We start from the raw sequence: 17,438 nt of genomic DNA on the forward strand, positions 1-17,438 counted from the left end.
AAAAAAAAAAAAAAAAAAAAAAAAAAAAAAGACACATTGCCAAGAATAATCCTGAAGATATTAAAGTAACTGGGAGGCCAAAGACATATTCAGAATTTGTGTCCACAAATGGAATACTTATTTTTGAGTCTCTAGGTAACCTACAAAATGTTAACAAATGTCTTAAAAAAACTTAAGTGAGCTTTAGAGTAAAACTTATTTTCTAGTCACAATACAAAACCAAAAATTAAAAGGAAATGTCAACACTGTACAGCTCATGAGTCAAAAGGGAATTGTAATGAAAACTAAAGTAACAATTTTGAAATCATCAATAAGAACATTATAAAAACTATGAAATATGACCAAAACCACACTTAGAAACTTATTAGCCTTAAATGCCTTTATCATTAAAACAAATCTCAATACAATATGCTTGGTATTATTGAAAGCCTATACTGTACAGGGCCTGAAAACATATTTCATTTAATCTTTGTAGTACTTAAGAATACTTAAGTATTGTTTTTGCCCTTCATAATAGACAGGAGATGGGGACTGTATATGCGCTTGTGAGGTATATACACACAATGTTATAACTATGTAATCTCTTTCCAAGAACAATTTCATATTTTTCTTCATTCAATGCCACATATATTAATGCTCATTATACGCAGGGCACTGTAATAGAGATGAATATGAGACATTCTGTCTTATAAAAATCTAATCATGTTTGTTCATAACATAGATGAGGGAGGTTGTCAGTATTAAATGTTAAAAAAACGCATAATCAGTGTAGTATGGTTGCAGCCAGAAAAGTGATTCCAACTTGGAATGGGGACAGAAGTCAAATGTGATGCTTGTTGCCACTGTTCTGGGAAGCATCTCTTAAGTTGTTCAAATAATTACTTAATGCAAGAGAAGCAGGAATAGCATATACATTTCCATTTTATTAAAATATTGTATAAATACAGAGCAGTTGGGCACATCCATTCTAAGGCACTCTTCTGGTTTGAATGCGATTCCACAAGAGAGAAAAGAGAAGCCATTACATTCAGTATGTTTCATCTCTACATTCAGACTCCTCCCATGTTACATGTTTATTGCTACCGGGATCTCAATTTTAACCCTAAATGTATAGCAGCATCATACAGGGACCTGGATGTCAAGAATTAAAGACACATCCTGGCTCTGGCACTTGACATGATTTGGCACTTAATTACAAACTCTCTTGCATTGTTCGCCATGTGTTCCCCAACTCTTGTTTATAACTAGAGATATTATAAACTCTTTTATGAGCCTGGCCCTTGAATTGTACTTCTTTACTAGCTTCTGTTAAGCCTAGAACAGGACAAGTTAGGCACACAGTAGATACTCCCAGATGCTTAGATTCAGTTGCAAGCAATTCAATGCAATAGAAGAGATATACTTCCCTAGGACTAGTTAAGGAAAGGATGACTGGATAGCTTCACAAAAGGAAAATGCTTGAGTGTCCTATTTCTTGTATCTTCTAACAAGGAACTAGGCTCGATGAATATTTTCACATACTAACAGCTTTAACTGATAATGAGACTTCTTCCCTCATGTGGGAATTTGAGTTGTTACCATGATTATATGAGAACGTTTATATAAGCAACAACTGTGTGTGTGTAATTATAAGTAAAATTCAAAAAGGATGGTAATCACTGGCAACTTTTAATTTGCCTGAATTTGTGATCCTCACCTTGTTAAAATGGTATGTATGTATCTGTATTTGTGTGTGTGTGTGCACGTGTGTACTTATAAGAAAAATTAAGAGGTAGAGAATCACTGAACAATTTATAAATGATATAAATTATTGAACCTCACCTCCTTGAAATAATATGTGTATTATACAAAAGATGTATATCTTTAAGGAATTGTTTTATAATACCCTTAAAACAATTGGAGATAACTAGCTTGGGAGAAACAGAACAATATTGACAGTTACAGAAATATTTGTTTAAGGCAGTGTATTCCAAGGGACATTTGCAGAATAATAGTTCTGTAAGTTATTATTGAGTGAACACGAAAAAAGGTGCATTGGGTTCAAGTAATTTTGGAAAACATTGAGCCAAAGAGGTGCTTTCTCCTTCTTTACTAGAAAACCTCTCCCAGAGTCTCATGCTGATGTGCACTATGAATCCAGGAAGGGAAAACAGCAGGAAGCAATTCAGAAACTTACTTGCAGAATATCTTGCAGGACTAAGTGTTCTATGACACATTCTTAGGAGAGACAGTGAATTAAGGAATGGGTAAATTTTCAAAAGCACTGAAAGACATGTGAGTGAATACCAAGAGAGAAAAAAGCCATGGATACAGATTCATCAGTCAATCTCAGTTAAATTAGATCCTACTTGTACAACTTCAACAGTCAAGTGACTTCTTTACTTTTTGTGGTAATAGAGATCAAACGCAGGGCCTTCCCCAACCCTTTTTGACTTTTTATTTTGAGACAAGTTCTTGCTAAGTCATTAATTTTCTCAGGCTGGACTCGAATATGCAATCCTCCCGCTTCAGCCTCCCAGCATGCTGGGATTATAGGTGTGGATCACCACATCTGGCTTCAAGTGGACTCTTCCAGGCCTAGAGCTTAAATTTCAAATGAATAGTCCCTACTAGGCACCATCACCACAGAATGGCAACTAAGCAGACCAAAAAACTTTGCAAAATTCAGAAGTAAAGGTTAAATCTAAATTTTCTTAAGCATAAACATTTTAATGGAAATAACCCAGTTTTCACCAGGCAAATGATACCCCCTCCATACTTGTGCTCCTGATATAATTTTATTGTTTGACAAAAGTCACTGTCTCCCATCTTGCCACTTTGGCACACCTAAAGTTTTGAATTCACCTTTAATAATTATACAGCAGAATATGTACGGTACTGCTACATCAGATACATCAACAGACATGGTTATCCATTGTGCTGATGCTACCCCTAAAAGGTCTGTCATCATTTTTATGCTTTATGCATATATGTATGACATGGCTGCCTTGGAACATAAAATCTTCCATTTTAATAAAAAAGAGTTGTGGAGACAGGATAAATCAAGTTAGGAAAGCTGCTACTGTAGGTGGCTATTCTAGAACTCATATGCCTTTGAAGATGGACTTTTTAAATAGCCCCCCTAACTTTTGTAAAGAAAGGCTGAAATATATCAACACTTGGAATTCTTACACTATCTGCAGTTTTGAATTCACAAAATAAAAATGCTGACAAAAAAACAGCTCCCCCCAAATAAAAAAGCAGTTCTCATGAGTTCAAACATAAAGGTTCTTCCAAACAGACAGGCTACTACAGGTTACAATTTTTTTGAGTTAGTGTTAGTTTCTGTAGGACCTGTTTCCCTCAACAATCCTTAAAGAAGTCCTCTAAAATGAGTGACTTGGTGCATAATAAGGCCTGCTCTCTGTCTGAAGCTTTTAGAACAATGACTACACTTATATGGCTTTTCCCCTGTATGGATTCTTAAGTGAATAACAAGGCTTGGTCTCTGCCTAAAGCTTTTCCCACAGTAATTACATTTAAAAGGTCTCTCTTCAGTATGTGTTCTCTGGTGCAAAGTAAGTGCGGTCAGTCTACTAAAACTTTTCCCACAATTATGACATCTATGAGGTTTTTCACCTGTGTGAGTTTTCAGATGTCTTTTAAGACTTGATCCATGACAAAAACTCTTCCCACATTCAAGGCATTTATATGTTTCTTCTTCAGAATGAGTTCTCTGGTGCCCAATAAGGTGTGACCGCCGCGTGAATCGCTTTTTACACACAGTACATTCATAGGGTCTCTCTCCTGTGTGAAGTCGTTGGTGTCTATAAAGGTCTGAACTACGAAGGAATCTTTTTCCACACTCAGGGCATTTGTGAGGTTCTTCCCCTGAATGAATTCTCTGATGCCCAGTAAGTTGTGACTTCCGAGCAAAACATTTTCCACACTGAGGACATCGGTGAGGTTTCTCTCCTGGATTCTTTTTCTTTTGGGGCCTAGGGTTGAGAGGTTCTTCTAAGTTGGTGCTCTTGGGTGTCTCACCTAAAGTGGGGTTCTGATGATCTACAAGTTTAGTTAGATCTGTCTGTAAATCCTCCGGGGGTGGCTCCCACTGATTTTCTAATGGTACATAGTCTTTTGGCATAACAGGATCATGGATAGAATTCCCCTCTAAATTTACTATAAATGGATATATGTTCTCCATTTTTTTCTGTTTTGAAACATCTTCTTCATTTTCTAACCCCATCTCAAAACCTGAGAAAAGAAATAGAAACTGAAGATGTTAATTGTATTGTAAGAGAAAAATGAAGCAAAACCAAAAGTCATATTAAACCATTAGCAGGAATACAGAAATTCCTAAGTGGGATAGGAAGCTCTTCACCTGGATTAAGGTTGACTTTTGCTGTTCTTTCTCCTAATATATACATATATATTTGGTACTGGGGATCAAACTCAGGACCTTACATTTGCGAGGCAGGTGATGGCACCACAGAGCTAAATCCCCAGCCCTTTTCTGTTCTTTCTTCCCTAGCATGTCAATGAACAATTACTTACCTATCTTGGAATCAAGTAATTGTTTCATTTCTTTGGAATCCTGTAATTCCTTTACCCATGGCTCTTCTCGAGGCTCCAGTGGGAAGTTCACATCAAGCTTTGGCAGTGAATATCCTGGTTATAGGAAAGAAGAGAAGCATAACAGTTCAGTTCATCAAAAGCTTTCCCAGAATTTAGACTGATTTCTTGGACACAGGGCCCCTTAATATCCACTTCTTTCTGAAGTACTATGATTTCATCTGGAGTCACTTTTATAATAGTCTTTTTAAAAAGATAAGAAAACAAAAATGAAGTTAAATATTCTTTTGTGCTCACTTCAAGGCTAGTCTCTAATGTATGGACAGTGAGAGAATCAATTGTGTGCTGAAATCAATGTACTAAATTACTTCTGCAACTATTCTGATAATAGATCTACTTGGCTTAGAGCTACACTATGATATAAATCTTCATAAAGTTTTGGCATATTAAAAGTGGGAGGTGGTAAACTGTTTAATGGAATAAGTTCAGTGAAGACTTTTAAATTAAAATGGGAATTGAACTGGGCTGGCAGCCAGGAAAAGTAGTCCTTGTTTCGTCTAACGACCAGAAATGGGTTTTCTTAAAATTAAACCAATGATCAAACTGTGCTTCTGTCAATCAAAGGACAAGTAAAATTTCTAACCTTGCTCTCGCCTGTCTAGCCATCACCCCCACCCCATCTTCATCGATAGCCACTGTGGCTGGCATCCTGTTTTCTATGCCCCTTCCTCGCCTTCTTCATCTTTGGCCAAGTGTACTGCTTTGCAATGAAATGTGAGTTGGAAATGGCCAATTTGAGATCTAAATTCAGGGTAATTGCTATATATTAGTATTATGAAGATAACATGAGTAAATCAGTTTAGCTAATATTAATCCAAAGGAAAATTTAAATTTTTGAACATTATATCATGACATAAGAAGTGGACTAAAATATCTCATTTTATTTGTTTTATGGCATTAAGACCATACATTTCCTTTTTAAGATTAGGAAACACAAAGATGGATTTCAAACAAATGCTGTTTAAATTTACTATTTTGTTTTTGTTTGGGTGAGACTAAAGGGTAACATGGAGTAAGTCAAATAAAACTGAAGGTCATAGAGCAAAATAAAACTGTTGTGCAGTAAAAGAAGGAGCAAACTAAAACTTAGAAGTGAGTAACAAAGGCTTAGGTGTAAAAATGCTGATTTATAATCTAAACGTAGCGAAGAGCTTGTAGATGAACTCCTAGCATGACAGTGTAATGAGCTCTGCAGACCCATCTCCCAGTGAAACTGGTGATAATTTTAAAAGTAAAAAACAAAATGCATAAAGTTTGTCCAAATGATCCTGAGATAAAACAAAAGAAGGACTCCCTTTCCGCTTTCAACAGCTGGAGGAATGGTGTGATCTGACTGACAACTATCATGGGCACCCTATTGCTCCCCTTCTCCTCCCCAAGAGTGGTCTGGCACCACTGACCCCAGTGTCTTTGTGCCACCTCTGCAGCTGCTCCAGTACCTGCCCATTAGGCCATTCTGACAGAAGCCAAGGTTCCTCTGACAGCTATGATGTCTCCCTGACTCTCAACTGCTGCTAGTGACTCTATGAGGAGCAGCAGCAAACTGGCACCTGACAGAACAAAAATCAGGGAAGGACTGGGCCCACTGCTGTTATCTCCAATGGGCCTTGTTCAACATGGCCACACCTCCTGGAGATCTGCTGAAAGCAGTGGCAGTAATTATTTTAGCCCCATCATTTCAGGGAAACATGGTAATGTCAACCAAGCAGCTATTTACCATGACTTTTGGCAGAGCTGTTATCAGCAAAGCTGGTATTAGACACCCTGCAGACACTCAGGCAGATACTTGCCTTGGTCAAACAGGCACGAACCTACCCCAGATGATGTTCTGCAACCATTCTGGAAGATTCTACAATATAACCCCACAACTCCTCTGTTACTGCTGCAAAGGTCCCCAAGTAGGACTGTAAAATGCAGAAAACTACCCATGTATAGCCTGCTCCTTTTTTATATAAGCAGCATTCCCTCACACTTCTTGGCTCAGTTAAGGAGGGTTCCCTCCTGTGTACTACCCTCCTCTGCTGCAGCACAGGTCCCAGTAAAGCCTTGCTTGAGTAGTCCTATTGTGTGTACATTATTCATATTTTGGGTAAAGTGGGATGAGCAGGTTACAGCAAAAAAGTGCTCGTGATGTTAGGGGCGATTAGCCCTAAACAGCTCTAGAGAGCAGTAGAGCAATGAAAAGCCAAGACTGGTGGCAACCAGTGGTAACTTGTAAAATGAACTGTGGAGACTACCAGAAAGGCAGTGGAAGTGGTTGGAAGAGCTGGAGAAAGCAGCTGTGGCTGCTGAGGTGCTGATAGGGGTGATGGGAGCCACCAAGAGCTACGGCATCAAGAACTAAGAGGCACTAGTAGTGAAAGCTCAGAGCTGTAACCCTAATGGGTGAGAGCCAGTGGCACTCAAAGCCAGGAACTGCTAACATCAAACTGCAATTTCTATCTGAATTGAGTAAAAGCACCTGTGGCCAACTGGTGACAGTCTTAAGGACACAGAGCAAATGAAAAAAGATTTGAGAAAATCTATTCAAATTCTTTAAGAACAATGTGAATTTGAGGTTTCTAAATCTCAATGGCTCCTCGTATCTCTCACTTTCAGTTACTTCTACCACAGAATGGTGTAGTCAAGAGTCCTGGATACCCTCTTTCCCCCAGCTACAGGCAAAAGAATCTCTTCTGGGACATTCACTAAAATATATGCAAGTTGGTATGCTTAATGGCACCTTGCTTTTCCCTGAGACCCCATTCACTTTTCACTTTTGCCTCTCTGTTCTTATGATAGCATAATTTGCAACAATTTGTCATCAAGTTCATTCATTCTCTCTTCTGATAGTTCAAATCTACTTTTCAACCACTCTAGTGACTTTTTCATTCGTTTTTTATAGTTTGGATCTATAATGACCCTTACAGTACCATGTGTTAAAGGCTTGGTCCCCAGCTTGATGCTACTGGGAAGTAGTGAAAACTTTAAGACATGGGACCTAGTGAGAGGTTTTAGGTAATTAGGGGCATGCCCTTGAAAAGGAATGTGTGACCCCAGCACATTCCTCTTTCTCTTTTTCATTCATGGCTATGAGACAAATGGCTTTGTTCCACAATGTAATCTCTACCCTGGTGTGCTGCTTGTCCATAGTCCAAAAAGCAAAAAGGCCACCACGCTACCCCTCCAAAACTATAGGTCAAAATAAAACCTTTCCTTTTTATAAATTGATATCTCAGATATTTGTTACATTCATGGAAAGCTGACTGACAGTTATTAGACTTTTCAACTCTAAAATTTCCACTTGACTTTTTAATAATTTTTGTTTATTGATATTCTCTATTGTGATACTGTCACATAATGTCTTTAATTTTTAAATCATGTTTTTTCCTTAAGTTCTTGAACCATGTTAGCAATGAAACTTTGAAGTCTTTGTTAAATCTCTATCTAGCAAAAACTCATAAGCAGAATCTACTGCCTGCTTTTTTTCCCCTTGATAATATGAATCATACTTTCCTGTTTCATTTTTGTTGGAAACTGGAATTTTAGATAATATATTCCAGCAACTCTATGTCATCCCCCAATACTTTGCATTGTTATTTGCTTATTTGTTTAGTGAGTGGCTGGACAATTTTAGTGAAGTCTACCCCCTACAATAATAAGTATTACTAAGAAATATTAAACTGACATTTTTCCTGTGGCAAATCCTTGCGTATGCAAAGTCACCCTTGAACCATAGTTATTTCTACTGGACAGCAGAAAAAACATTTGAAAAAATAATGGCCCCATATTCTCCAAGTGTATTGAAAAAATCAATCCAGTATCTAGGAAGCTCAATGAATTCCAAGCAGGGTGAATACAAGGGGATCCACAGACAGAGTATCAACAGGATCCATAGATATATCCTAAAAGTCACATAGAGATAAAACCTTGAAAGACAGGAAGTGAGAAATGACTGGGAAGTTACAAGGGAACCTTAATGAAATTAAAAACTGAGTTCACTTTAGAAATAATGGAGGACAGGAGGTAGTGGGATGACATATTCAAAGTAATCAGAGAAAAACGAAAATTGTCAACCAAGAATCTTACCTTAAGCAAAACTATCTTTCAAAAATGAATATACAATAGAGATATTCCTCAGAAATGAAACTGAGAGAATGAATTGCTAGGAGACTTGGAAGTTCCTCATTATAAATGTATTTGACCCACATTTTAAAAAACAGCACAAATAAAGATAATTATGTAATTAGAAATGATAGCTTAACTGAAAATTTCAGTTTCTTCTCTTCAAGCCTTAAAATCCAAGTGCTATAACAGAAATATATTGTACTTGCCAAAAAGAACAGATGAGCAAAGCTATACAGGACTAAAGAAATAACTACTTTGGTAATTCAGATTCACAGGAACAAATGAAGGAAATCAAGGATGAAAAATAATGTTAATATAACAAAAGTTCCAGTAGACCTTTTGTAAATGGGAAGGAGATCTAGGGACGGAGGGAAGGGGAGGGAGGAGGAGGAACAGGAAAGTAAGGACTAAGATAAGATATGTAGATGCAACAACTCTACACGCTGAATGTATTTATTATGTACTGCAAGCATGTATTAATAAAAATAAATTAGAAAGCATAAAAACTTTAAAAGGTAAAATAACAAAATCATAATATATATATTTATACATATATATGTATTTACTTCTCTCAGCTTTTGTAAAAGTCTTAAAATTATACAGAGTAATGACTGTAAGAATGAATTGTTGGGTTTATAATATTTTTGATGTACTAAGTATGACAGCAATATCAAAAAAGGAAAAAATGTATATAGAGCTATATAGAACAAATATTTCTAAATCTTATTGGTATTGAGTTAGTATATCTTTGAAGCTGATTATAAGTTCAGGTATTCATGGAAAAACCACAGATCAACCATAAGGAAGTAAATTTAAAAATTGTGAAAATTCACTAAGGTAAGTAAAATGTTACAAGTATTTACTTCTTGCAAAAGAAAGCAGTAGAAAAGGGCAGAGAAACAAAAAGGACAAACAGCACAGAAATAGAAAGTAAAATTGCAGATGTAAATCTAACCACATAAAAAAGATTAAATGTGAATGGATTAAGCAACTCAATGAAAAGGCGGAGCCAGTTGTGGTGGCACACACCTATAATCCCAGCACTTGGGAGGCTGAGGCAGAAGGATTGCTGTGAGTTTGAGACCAGCCTGGGCTACATAGTGAGTTCCAGGTCAGTCTCAATTACATAGTGAGACCCTGTCTCAAACTCCACCCCCATAAATAAATAAATAAAAGAAAAGAAAAGGCAGAGAAACTCAGGCTAGATTTTTTAAAGATCCAACTATATACTGACTACAGCAGATACATTTTAGATTCAATGGTACAAACAGATTGAAAGTAAAGGTATGGAGAAACATATATCCTGTAAATAACACCCACAAAATAGCTAAACAACATAGATATTAAATCTAGAAAAGGCCAGGTGTGGTAGCACATGCCTGTACTCCAACAATCCTGGGAAACTAAGGCAGGAGGATCACAAATTCAAGCAGAGCCTTGGCAACTTAGGAACTCATCAAGACCCTGTCTCAAAATAGAACAGGACTGGGGATGGAGCTCAGTGCAAGGGCTGTGGGTTCAATCACCAGTACCGGCAAATAAGTAAAAAAAAAAAAAAAGGAACAGCATAGAAAGAGATGAGTAACAGCAATTAACCTTTCAAAACTTCAATTTCTTCATCTGAAAATGGGGGTAATCAAGCCAAGCATGGTGGCACATGCCTATACCTACCTATATTCCCAGCACTTTGAGAGGCTAAGGCAGTAGGATCACAAGTTTGAGCCTAGTTGGGGCAACTTAGCGACTTAAGTGAGACCATTTGTCTAAATAAAAAAAATTTAAAAGGCTGGGAACATAGTTCAGTGTCAAGGTTCTAGTTTACTGTCCAGCATATATGTCTCATTCTCTCTCTCTCTCTCTCTCTCTGTTTCTCTGTCCATCTCTCTGTTTCCATCTCTGTCTCTGTCTCTTTCTCACACACAAAGTTATTACAGATAAAGACAATCATTTTATGATAATAAAAAGAATAATTGTCTCAGGAAACTATAACAACTAAGAACATACATGCAGTCAAAATAAATGAAGCAAAAACTGACAGAAATAGTAGAACTAGATAATTCTACAGATCCTTCAAAAATGGGTAGAAACTTTAGGTAAAAGATCAACAACAGAAGATACAGAAAATACTACAAAGAAACTAAACATAACAGACATTCATAGAACACTCCAGGCAACAACAGAACACACGTTTTTTACAAGTACACACAGAAAAATTTTCAGGGCATATGAGAAGCTGCACCATAAAACAAACACTGCAAAATGTAAAAGTATCAAAATTACAAATTATATTCTCCCACCAAAACTGAATGAAAAATTGAGATTTTTCACAAATAAGTAGAAATTAAATGATATGCTCCTTAATAACTAATCAGTCAAAACACCAAAAAAGGAAATCAAGACTATTTTGAGATAAAAGAAAATGAACACTGCATACCAAAATGTAAGGCATACATATAAAGCTTTGCTCATAAGGAAATTTATACCTGTGAATGCCTACATTAAACAAGAAGAAAAACTGAAATAATATAACCCAATTTTCCACCTTAAAGTACTAGAAAAAAAAAGAGAAAATTCAGTTGGAAATAACTAGAAATAGGAAAATAAAGATTTCAGTGGGATCTAATGAAACAGAAAACTGTAAAACAACAGAGAAAGTCATTGAAACCAAGGTTATTTCTTTGTAAACAACAAAATTGACAAAGCTTACCTAAGCTGGCCAAGGGTTTTTTTTTTTAACACTAATATCCTCCTTGAATCACTTTGTAGTTTTTACTAAAGTTCCTTTGTTTTATGAGGAATGTTGTTTTTCCTTATATAAATGTCATCAAATGACTAATATGTGTGCGTGCACGTGTGTGTGTGTGCATGCACATTTTATATCTACCCAACAACTTAGGTTTTTGGTGACAGGAACATATTCCAACCTTTGAAATAAAATTTATCAATTTCTTACATTACTTTTAAATTTCTTCTCCACATAGCCAGTGTCTTGCGCTTTTCCTCTCCAATAGGATGCACTTCATGCAATACATCAAGTTGTTTTCATTAAAAAACGCAAAAGGTATAAGTAACCTTTAAATAATGGAACAATAAGCCTTCCATGATTTTGCAAAGCACATTTTATCAATTTAAACAGTAATGAAAACAGGATAACTTCCTGTCCCTCCAATTTGTACTTTTTTACTTAATTAATTATATCTATTTTTGGTAAATAGAATGAATTTCCATGTGATTAAGAGTAAAATATTAACACCAAGAGTAATACTGCTGCTGTATGATCTTTGTACCTGCAATGTTGACAAAAGAAGCATAATTAACATGGAGAATGCACATGAAGAAAGATTTATAATTTAATAGGACTAGTTAAATTCTATCATTTGTTGAAAGTAAATACACATGAACACATTTTTTAAATTTAAAAGATCATGAAAAGAATAATGTAAAGATTGGAACATAAATGAAATTATCATATAGCACTCCTTCGACATGGCTCTGTGCGAGTCATGGGTGCATCAGACATTTCTACTTCTGTAATTTAGAATGTTCTCTACTTAATTCCCTTATGTCACTCTCTTGTGCCGTCTCAGTACTATGCTGTCAAAGTGCCAACATGTTGAAGCTGTGTCAGGGGGAGTAAGGGTGGAGGGCTCTTGGCCATACCTGGACCAAAGCCTTAATGGAGACAAGGAAAGAGCTGTGCCTGGGAGTATGTGTAACAAGATAAGAAAATCCTACAGGGAAGGGAAATGCAGGGGAATCTGGGCCATACGGTATAGTGGCCTTTCTCCACCCAGAAGTTTTCCTGCTAGGACTCACTCTGTCTCGGAACATACTTCACAAACTTTTGTGTGGCCAGCAGTCACCTGGAGAGCTTGTTGAACATGTAACCCCAGGTGATGCAGACATACAACACATTCAAACACACTGTTCTAGATGGAGATTTCATGATATATGTATTTCTACCACATTATGGAAGAGACAAGCCTCTTAAAAGGTCTGAAGAGAAAACGTTACTAAAGTATTACATATGAATGAGGCTCTTAAGCCCTAAGGACATGCAACAACAAAGATGCTATGGGTCAAAATTTGCTGGAAAAATGAGGCCTCATCCAAAGTATGTAAACATCCATGGTTTTTCTGCGTAGTGTTCTTGGTCAAAGCTCCCTGAGTATTAGTTTCACCAGTTCCCAATGCTATTCTCTCCAAAGAGCATTGTTCCCTGCTTTTCCCAGAATTCCCTTTACTCTTTCCTTTTTTCTCCTTGTCACCCTTTTTCCCTCTTTTCCCGCCTCTCTTCTTTCTTCTCCTCTTCCTTTTTATGTGAACAGTCTATTCCCACTGAGAAGTTTGCATTTCCAACCCAAACCCAGTCCTTGAATACTCTTGAGCTCTTGCACAGAAACAAAAGGGCATAAAGAAGATGCTGTCTTACCAGGGTCCAGAAAGGGTTGGCATGCTCCAGCAGCACCGTAGTTCAGCTCCTGTGGTGCTGCCTGTGGGATCCAGGCCTCTGTGACTGGGGCCTCTGGAACAGGACCCATTACCTGGAGAGCAGGTGACTCCAGATGCATGTCTGGTGGCATGGGTACCGTTCCTACTGGTGCCAATTCTTCCAAAAGTATGTCATGCATGTCAACCTGGGGAAAAGGCCAGAACCCATCACTTTCTGTTAAAACCCACTGGATGTACAGTTAGCTTTTGCTCACTCAGAAGTAATACACCGTCCTCTAGCAGTACAGAGAGCCATGCATATAATTTTAAATGTTTCACTGGCCACATGAAATAGTGCATGAGAAGAAACATGATAGGTCAACCCAAGTAGCAGGACATACTAAATCCAAGATATCCCAACTATCAAGATTTCAACATGCCATCAATCTGATTACTACTAAGATAATCCACCTACTGTTCCCCTTAATACTAAATCTTCTGCATGTGATATGTGTTTCCCACTCAACACAAGTCTGAATTAGCAGTGGCCACATTTTAAGTGCTCAATCTCTAGTAGTGGCTCCTGTGCTGGGTAGGACATGCCTAGATCAGTGGAAGATAAAATCATAGGTAACAAAATGAGAGAGGGGGGGGCCCACTAGGCCAAGTTCCTCTAGGGAGGGAGGAATGACTGGAAGACTGCTGTTCACCTTTGTCAGGAAGATTGGTGACTTACCCTGAAGCCACTGGCTCCTGCTAAACCCACCCACACCACACTCAGGATCCCAAACCTCCAAGTGGAAGCACCTGCTCCCTTCTTCCAGAGACACTGCCCTCTGCTCAGCCTACCCTTCCCGAAGATGCTGCACATAGTGATGGCTTTAAACAAGGGGTAGTACCACTGCCCCTGCCCGCTAATGGTCCAGAGACAGGAGTATCCCTCTCAATGCAGAGCTGTTTCAGGTTCCTACCAATAGTGGAATTTACCATCAAGTATCTGTGTAGGTAAAAATCACCTGCCAAGAGCCACATCCTGCTAATCAGACAAACCATTTTTGCATAATTTAGCATGACTTGGGTTTCCTAGGAATGCACTACTGTGCAAATCCCAGAAAGACTATACTATTTGTTATTCCAGGTGGTAAAGGTCTTGTTTGCCATTTTGGGAACTCACATGCCAAACAGCAATATCGTTTATGGTTCTTGAGCCATAGTCTGAATTCCTGAATGTCCCATTACAGTGATTCTAAGCAGAGATGGGGTATATGACCACTTTATGAATTCTTCTGGTTAAGTCAATTCTATGCATTCTTATGCAGAAATGCCAGTAAGCTTACAATGAACTATGCACCTTTCCCTTTGTATCTGTTCTAGACTTACTTGACTCAGGTTAGACAAGCTGTTACTGAAAAAGAGCCAAATAGCAAATATTTTCAGTTTTAGGAGTCATATTTATGGTCTCATTTATTTTCCTTCTTTCCAAAAAAGAAAAACATTTTAACAATGTAAAAATCACTATCTTCTCCCAGGTAAGCACAAAAAGAGCCAAGATCCTGGCTATCAGGCAAACAGCAAATTACTGATGATTCATTATAATGTATGTTAAAGAAGAGTATAAGGCCTGATAGGGTTGAGAACCACTGACTTACATACTAACTGCAGTAGAAGAATAAAATGAAAAGGACTATGGAGAAATCTTGAGGATATATAATGACACAGAGATAAAATATCTGGTCTAGATCCAGCTGCTTTGGTTCCTCTTTTGGTCTCACAACAACAAAGACCCCAAACCCTTTTCTCACCTGTTGTTCTGGTATCTCAAGTTCTCTCTGTAAGTCTTCTATCAGTGATACAACTCTTTCTCTATTCTCTGGGCAGTGTTCCCTCACCCAGGTCTCTATTTCTGTGGGCAGAATAGTGAGGAATTGCTCCAGTACAAGCAGCTCCAGGATTTGTTCCTTAGAACGCATCTTTGGCTTCAACCACTGACAGCAAAGCTCCCACAGTTTGTTGAAGGCTTCATGAGGCCCAGCTGCTTCAGTGTACTGAAACTGCCTGAAGCGTTGGCGGAAGACCTCACAGTCAGTGTCATACTCCTGTAGCACAGAGCCCTGATTCAAGGAGGCCTGGATTGCACAGCCCAGGGCCACCGCCATAGCCCCTTCCAGAAGCTTAGAGTTTATCTGGTGACTGAAGTCTCAGATTCCAGTTTGTTTCTCTCTGTAATAACCCTGAGGAGAGCCACCTGCAGCTGAAGGGAGGGAGACATGAAAAATAACAAACAGCGATGTTTACAAGCGGACATACTCACTGCCCTTAACTTATTTTTTAACCAAAGACCAAAATGAGCAATTCATAATCTTTCTGGTGGTTTTGAGAGTCTAGTAAAAGCTAGCTCACTTCCTAGACAAATACCCATATACATTCCATTCCTAATACTTGCAAAAGTTTACAAAATCTCAAAGTTATTCCACATACCCTCTAGAACGGTATTCTACAATATGCTAGCCACTAGTCCAGTTTAATTCAAAATTCAGTTTTTCAGTAATATTAGCTAAATTTCAAGTGCTCAATAAATATCACTGCCAAATTTCTGCCAATAGCTCTGCTCTGTAATTCCACAATCTCAATGCTATAAACACTACCCTTAATAAGTCCCCATAGATCTAATCATATTTAACCCCACTCCCAGTCTAACTCCAAGTATCTTGTGTCACTGAATAAATGGAAATGCTATATAGGAGGACCATGAACATTACATTTGATTAATTTTGAATATCCATCTAGCTCTCAGTATACTTTAGTATCATGCAATCGAGGCGAATTTAGGTAGAGCCATGTCTTGTAAAGACAGATTGTCAGTCCCTCATCCATCTCTATTCAGGATATGTATAGTTCAGCCAAACTCACTCAGAGTCTCATCCTCTCATAGCATTCCAAGTGGCTCTTCTATGAGAAAATAAACTGCCTAGGTCAGGCCATGAGGAATCTGCTCTGAATTTATAATGAAGAACTCATCAAATTCATACAATGTACCAGGTATTGTTCTAAGTATCTTGCATATATTAGTTCAGTTAAACCTCTTCCAACTTCAGGAGATAGGTATTAGTGTTATTCCCTGAATGAAGATGAGGAACGAACGTTTGATGCTTAGTAGAACTGAAGAACTCTTCCAAGTCACACTAAAAATACCAAAGGGAAATGGTGATGAGGTCAGAATCAAGTACCCAGTAATTAGAATATCTAAAACCATCGTGATATTTGTTTTTATTGCAATCATTGAGCTCATAGAAAAGGTTATAGAAGTGGTACTCCACAGGTCTTAGGACCTGTACTGCTCTGTTTCCTCCCTCTCCCTCTCGCTCTCCTTCTCTATTTGTTATTATAGGTCCTGTACCTTTCTTCTTCCCTGGGGGAGGGTCATAAAAAAGAAACACTCATGACTATTTCCACCCAGTCAAGCAAAACTGAAATGCTGTCTCCATAGCACCCTTTATCAAGATGGTAACCTGAACTCTGTGGCAGATGGATTTAGGCATGGTAAGTGGCTAGCTGTGTGACCCTGACGATCAGTGACTGTCTGCAACACATGCATAATCGTAACATTAACTTCATAAATTATTCTGCCTGGATCCAGTTGTATGGAAAGCAAATAGCTGTGTGCTTGGCACAAGGAAAAAGGCTCAGTTAAGGTTTATCGCTGGTCAAGTCTCCTTTCTAGGAAGCTTCTACTTTCCTGAGCCTAGCCATCTAACCGTTGCTGGAAGGCATCCAGGAACTGTGGCTTTTTGGCGGTGGATCCACCCGTTAATCGGATCCAGCCTCACAGCTGGCTAGCCCTCCCCTAACTGACCCAAAACCTTCCACCACGTCTACCAGGAAAGTGACCCTCCGGTTTCCTTACATCGGCCCTTCCCAGTTAAAAAGTTCACTTCACTGTGGGACTAAGTGATTTCCCCCCAAACCTCCCAGTAGCGAGCCCACCCTCATAGGGCCTACGAGTACAGTGATGTGAGAAGAGGGCATTTGGTTAAAGCCAAGAGGGACATATTACTGAAACGTCTAAGAGCCAATTTTAAAAAGGACGCTGGTGTTTCGGGCGTGGTCCTCGAGCGCTCCAGGGCGACGAGGTCCTGCCGCCCAGAGGGGCACTCCCAGCCCAGGAGGACTCCCAGGAAGGCCTGGCCGGGTCTCAAGGAGCTGCGGCGGGGTCCCTGATCCGATAGGGGCCCAACGCCCCTCGCAGCGCTCGGCGCCCACCGCCCGGGGTACATCTGGAATCCACC

At 38.5% G+C, this 17,438-nt stretch overlaps 1 protein-coding gene across 2 annotated transcripts in view; it reads right to left on the bottom strand.

The window, feature by feature from the left end:
• Nucleotides 1-770: 770 nt before the first annotated feature.
• Znf449 (zinc finger protein 449) overlaps nt 771-17,438 on the bottom strand; it is a 16,942-nt gene continuing 274 nt past the window's right edge. The window contains exons 1-5 of one of the 2 annotated variants that reach the window (XM_033760421.1): nt 16,189-16,224; nt 14,955-15,403; nt 13,154-13,358; nt 4,537-4,650; nt 771-4,236 (exon numbers count right to left, since the gene is read on the bottom strand). In XM_033760421.1, coding sequence (XP_033616312.1) covers nt 3,353-4,236; nt 4,537-4,650; nt 13,154-13,358; nt 14,955-15,308 — 1,557 coding nt within the window. In that variant the 5' untranslated portion in view covers nt 15,309-15,403; nt 16,189-16,224 and the 3' untranslated portion in view covers nt 771-3,352. Of the gene's footprint in view, nt 4,237-4,536; nt 4,651-13,153; nt 13,359-14,954; nt 15,404-16,188; nt 16,225-17,438 lie in introns of those variants that run through there. The other variant, XM_010604666.2, reaches the window with a different exon arrangement.

Source organism: Fukomys damarensis, unplaced genomic scaffold (genome assembly GCF_012274545.1).
Source record: "Fukomys damarensis isolate Sample0158 unplaced genomic scaffold, DMR_v1.0_HiC HiC_scaffold_39, whole genome shotgun sequence".
Classification (NCBI taxonomy): Eukaryota; Metazoa; Chordata; class Mammalia; order Rodentia; family Bathyergidae; genus Fukomys; species Fukomys damarensis.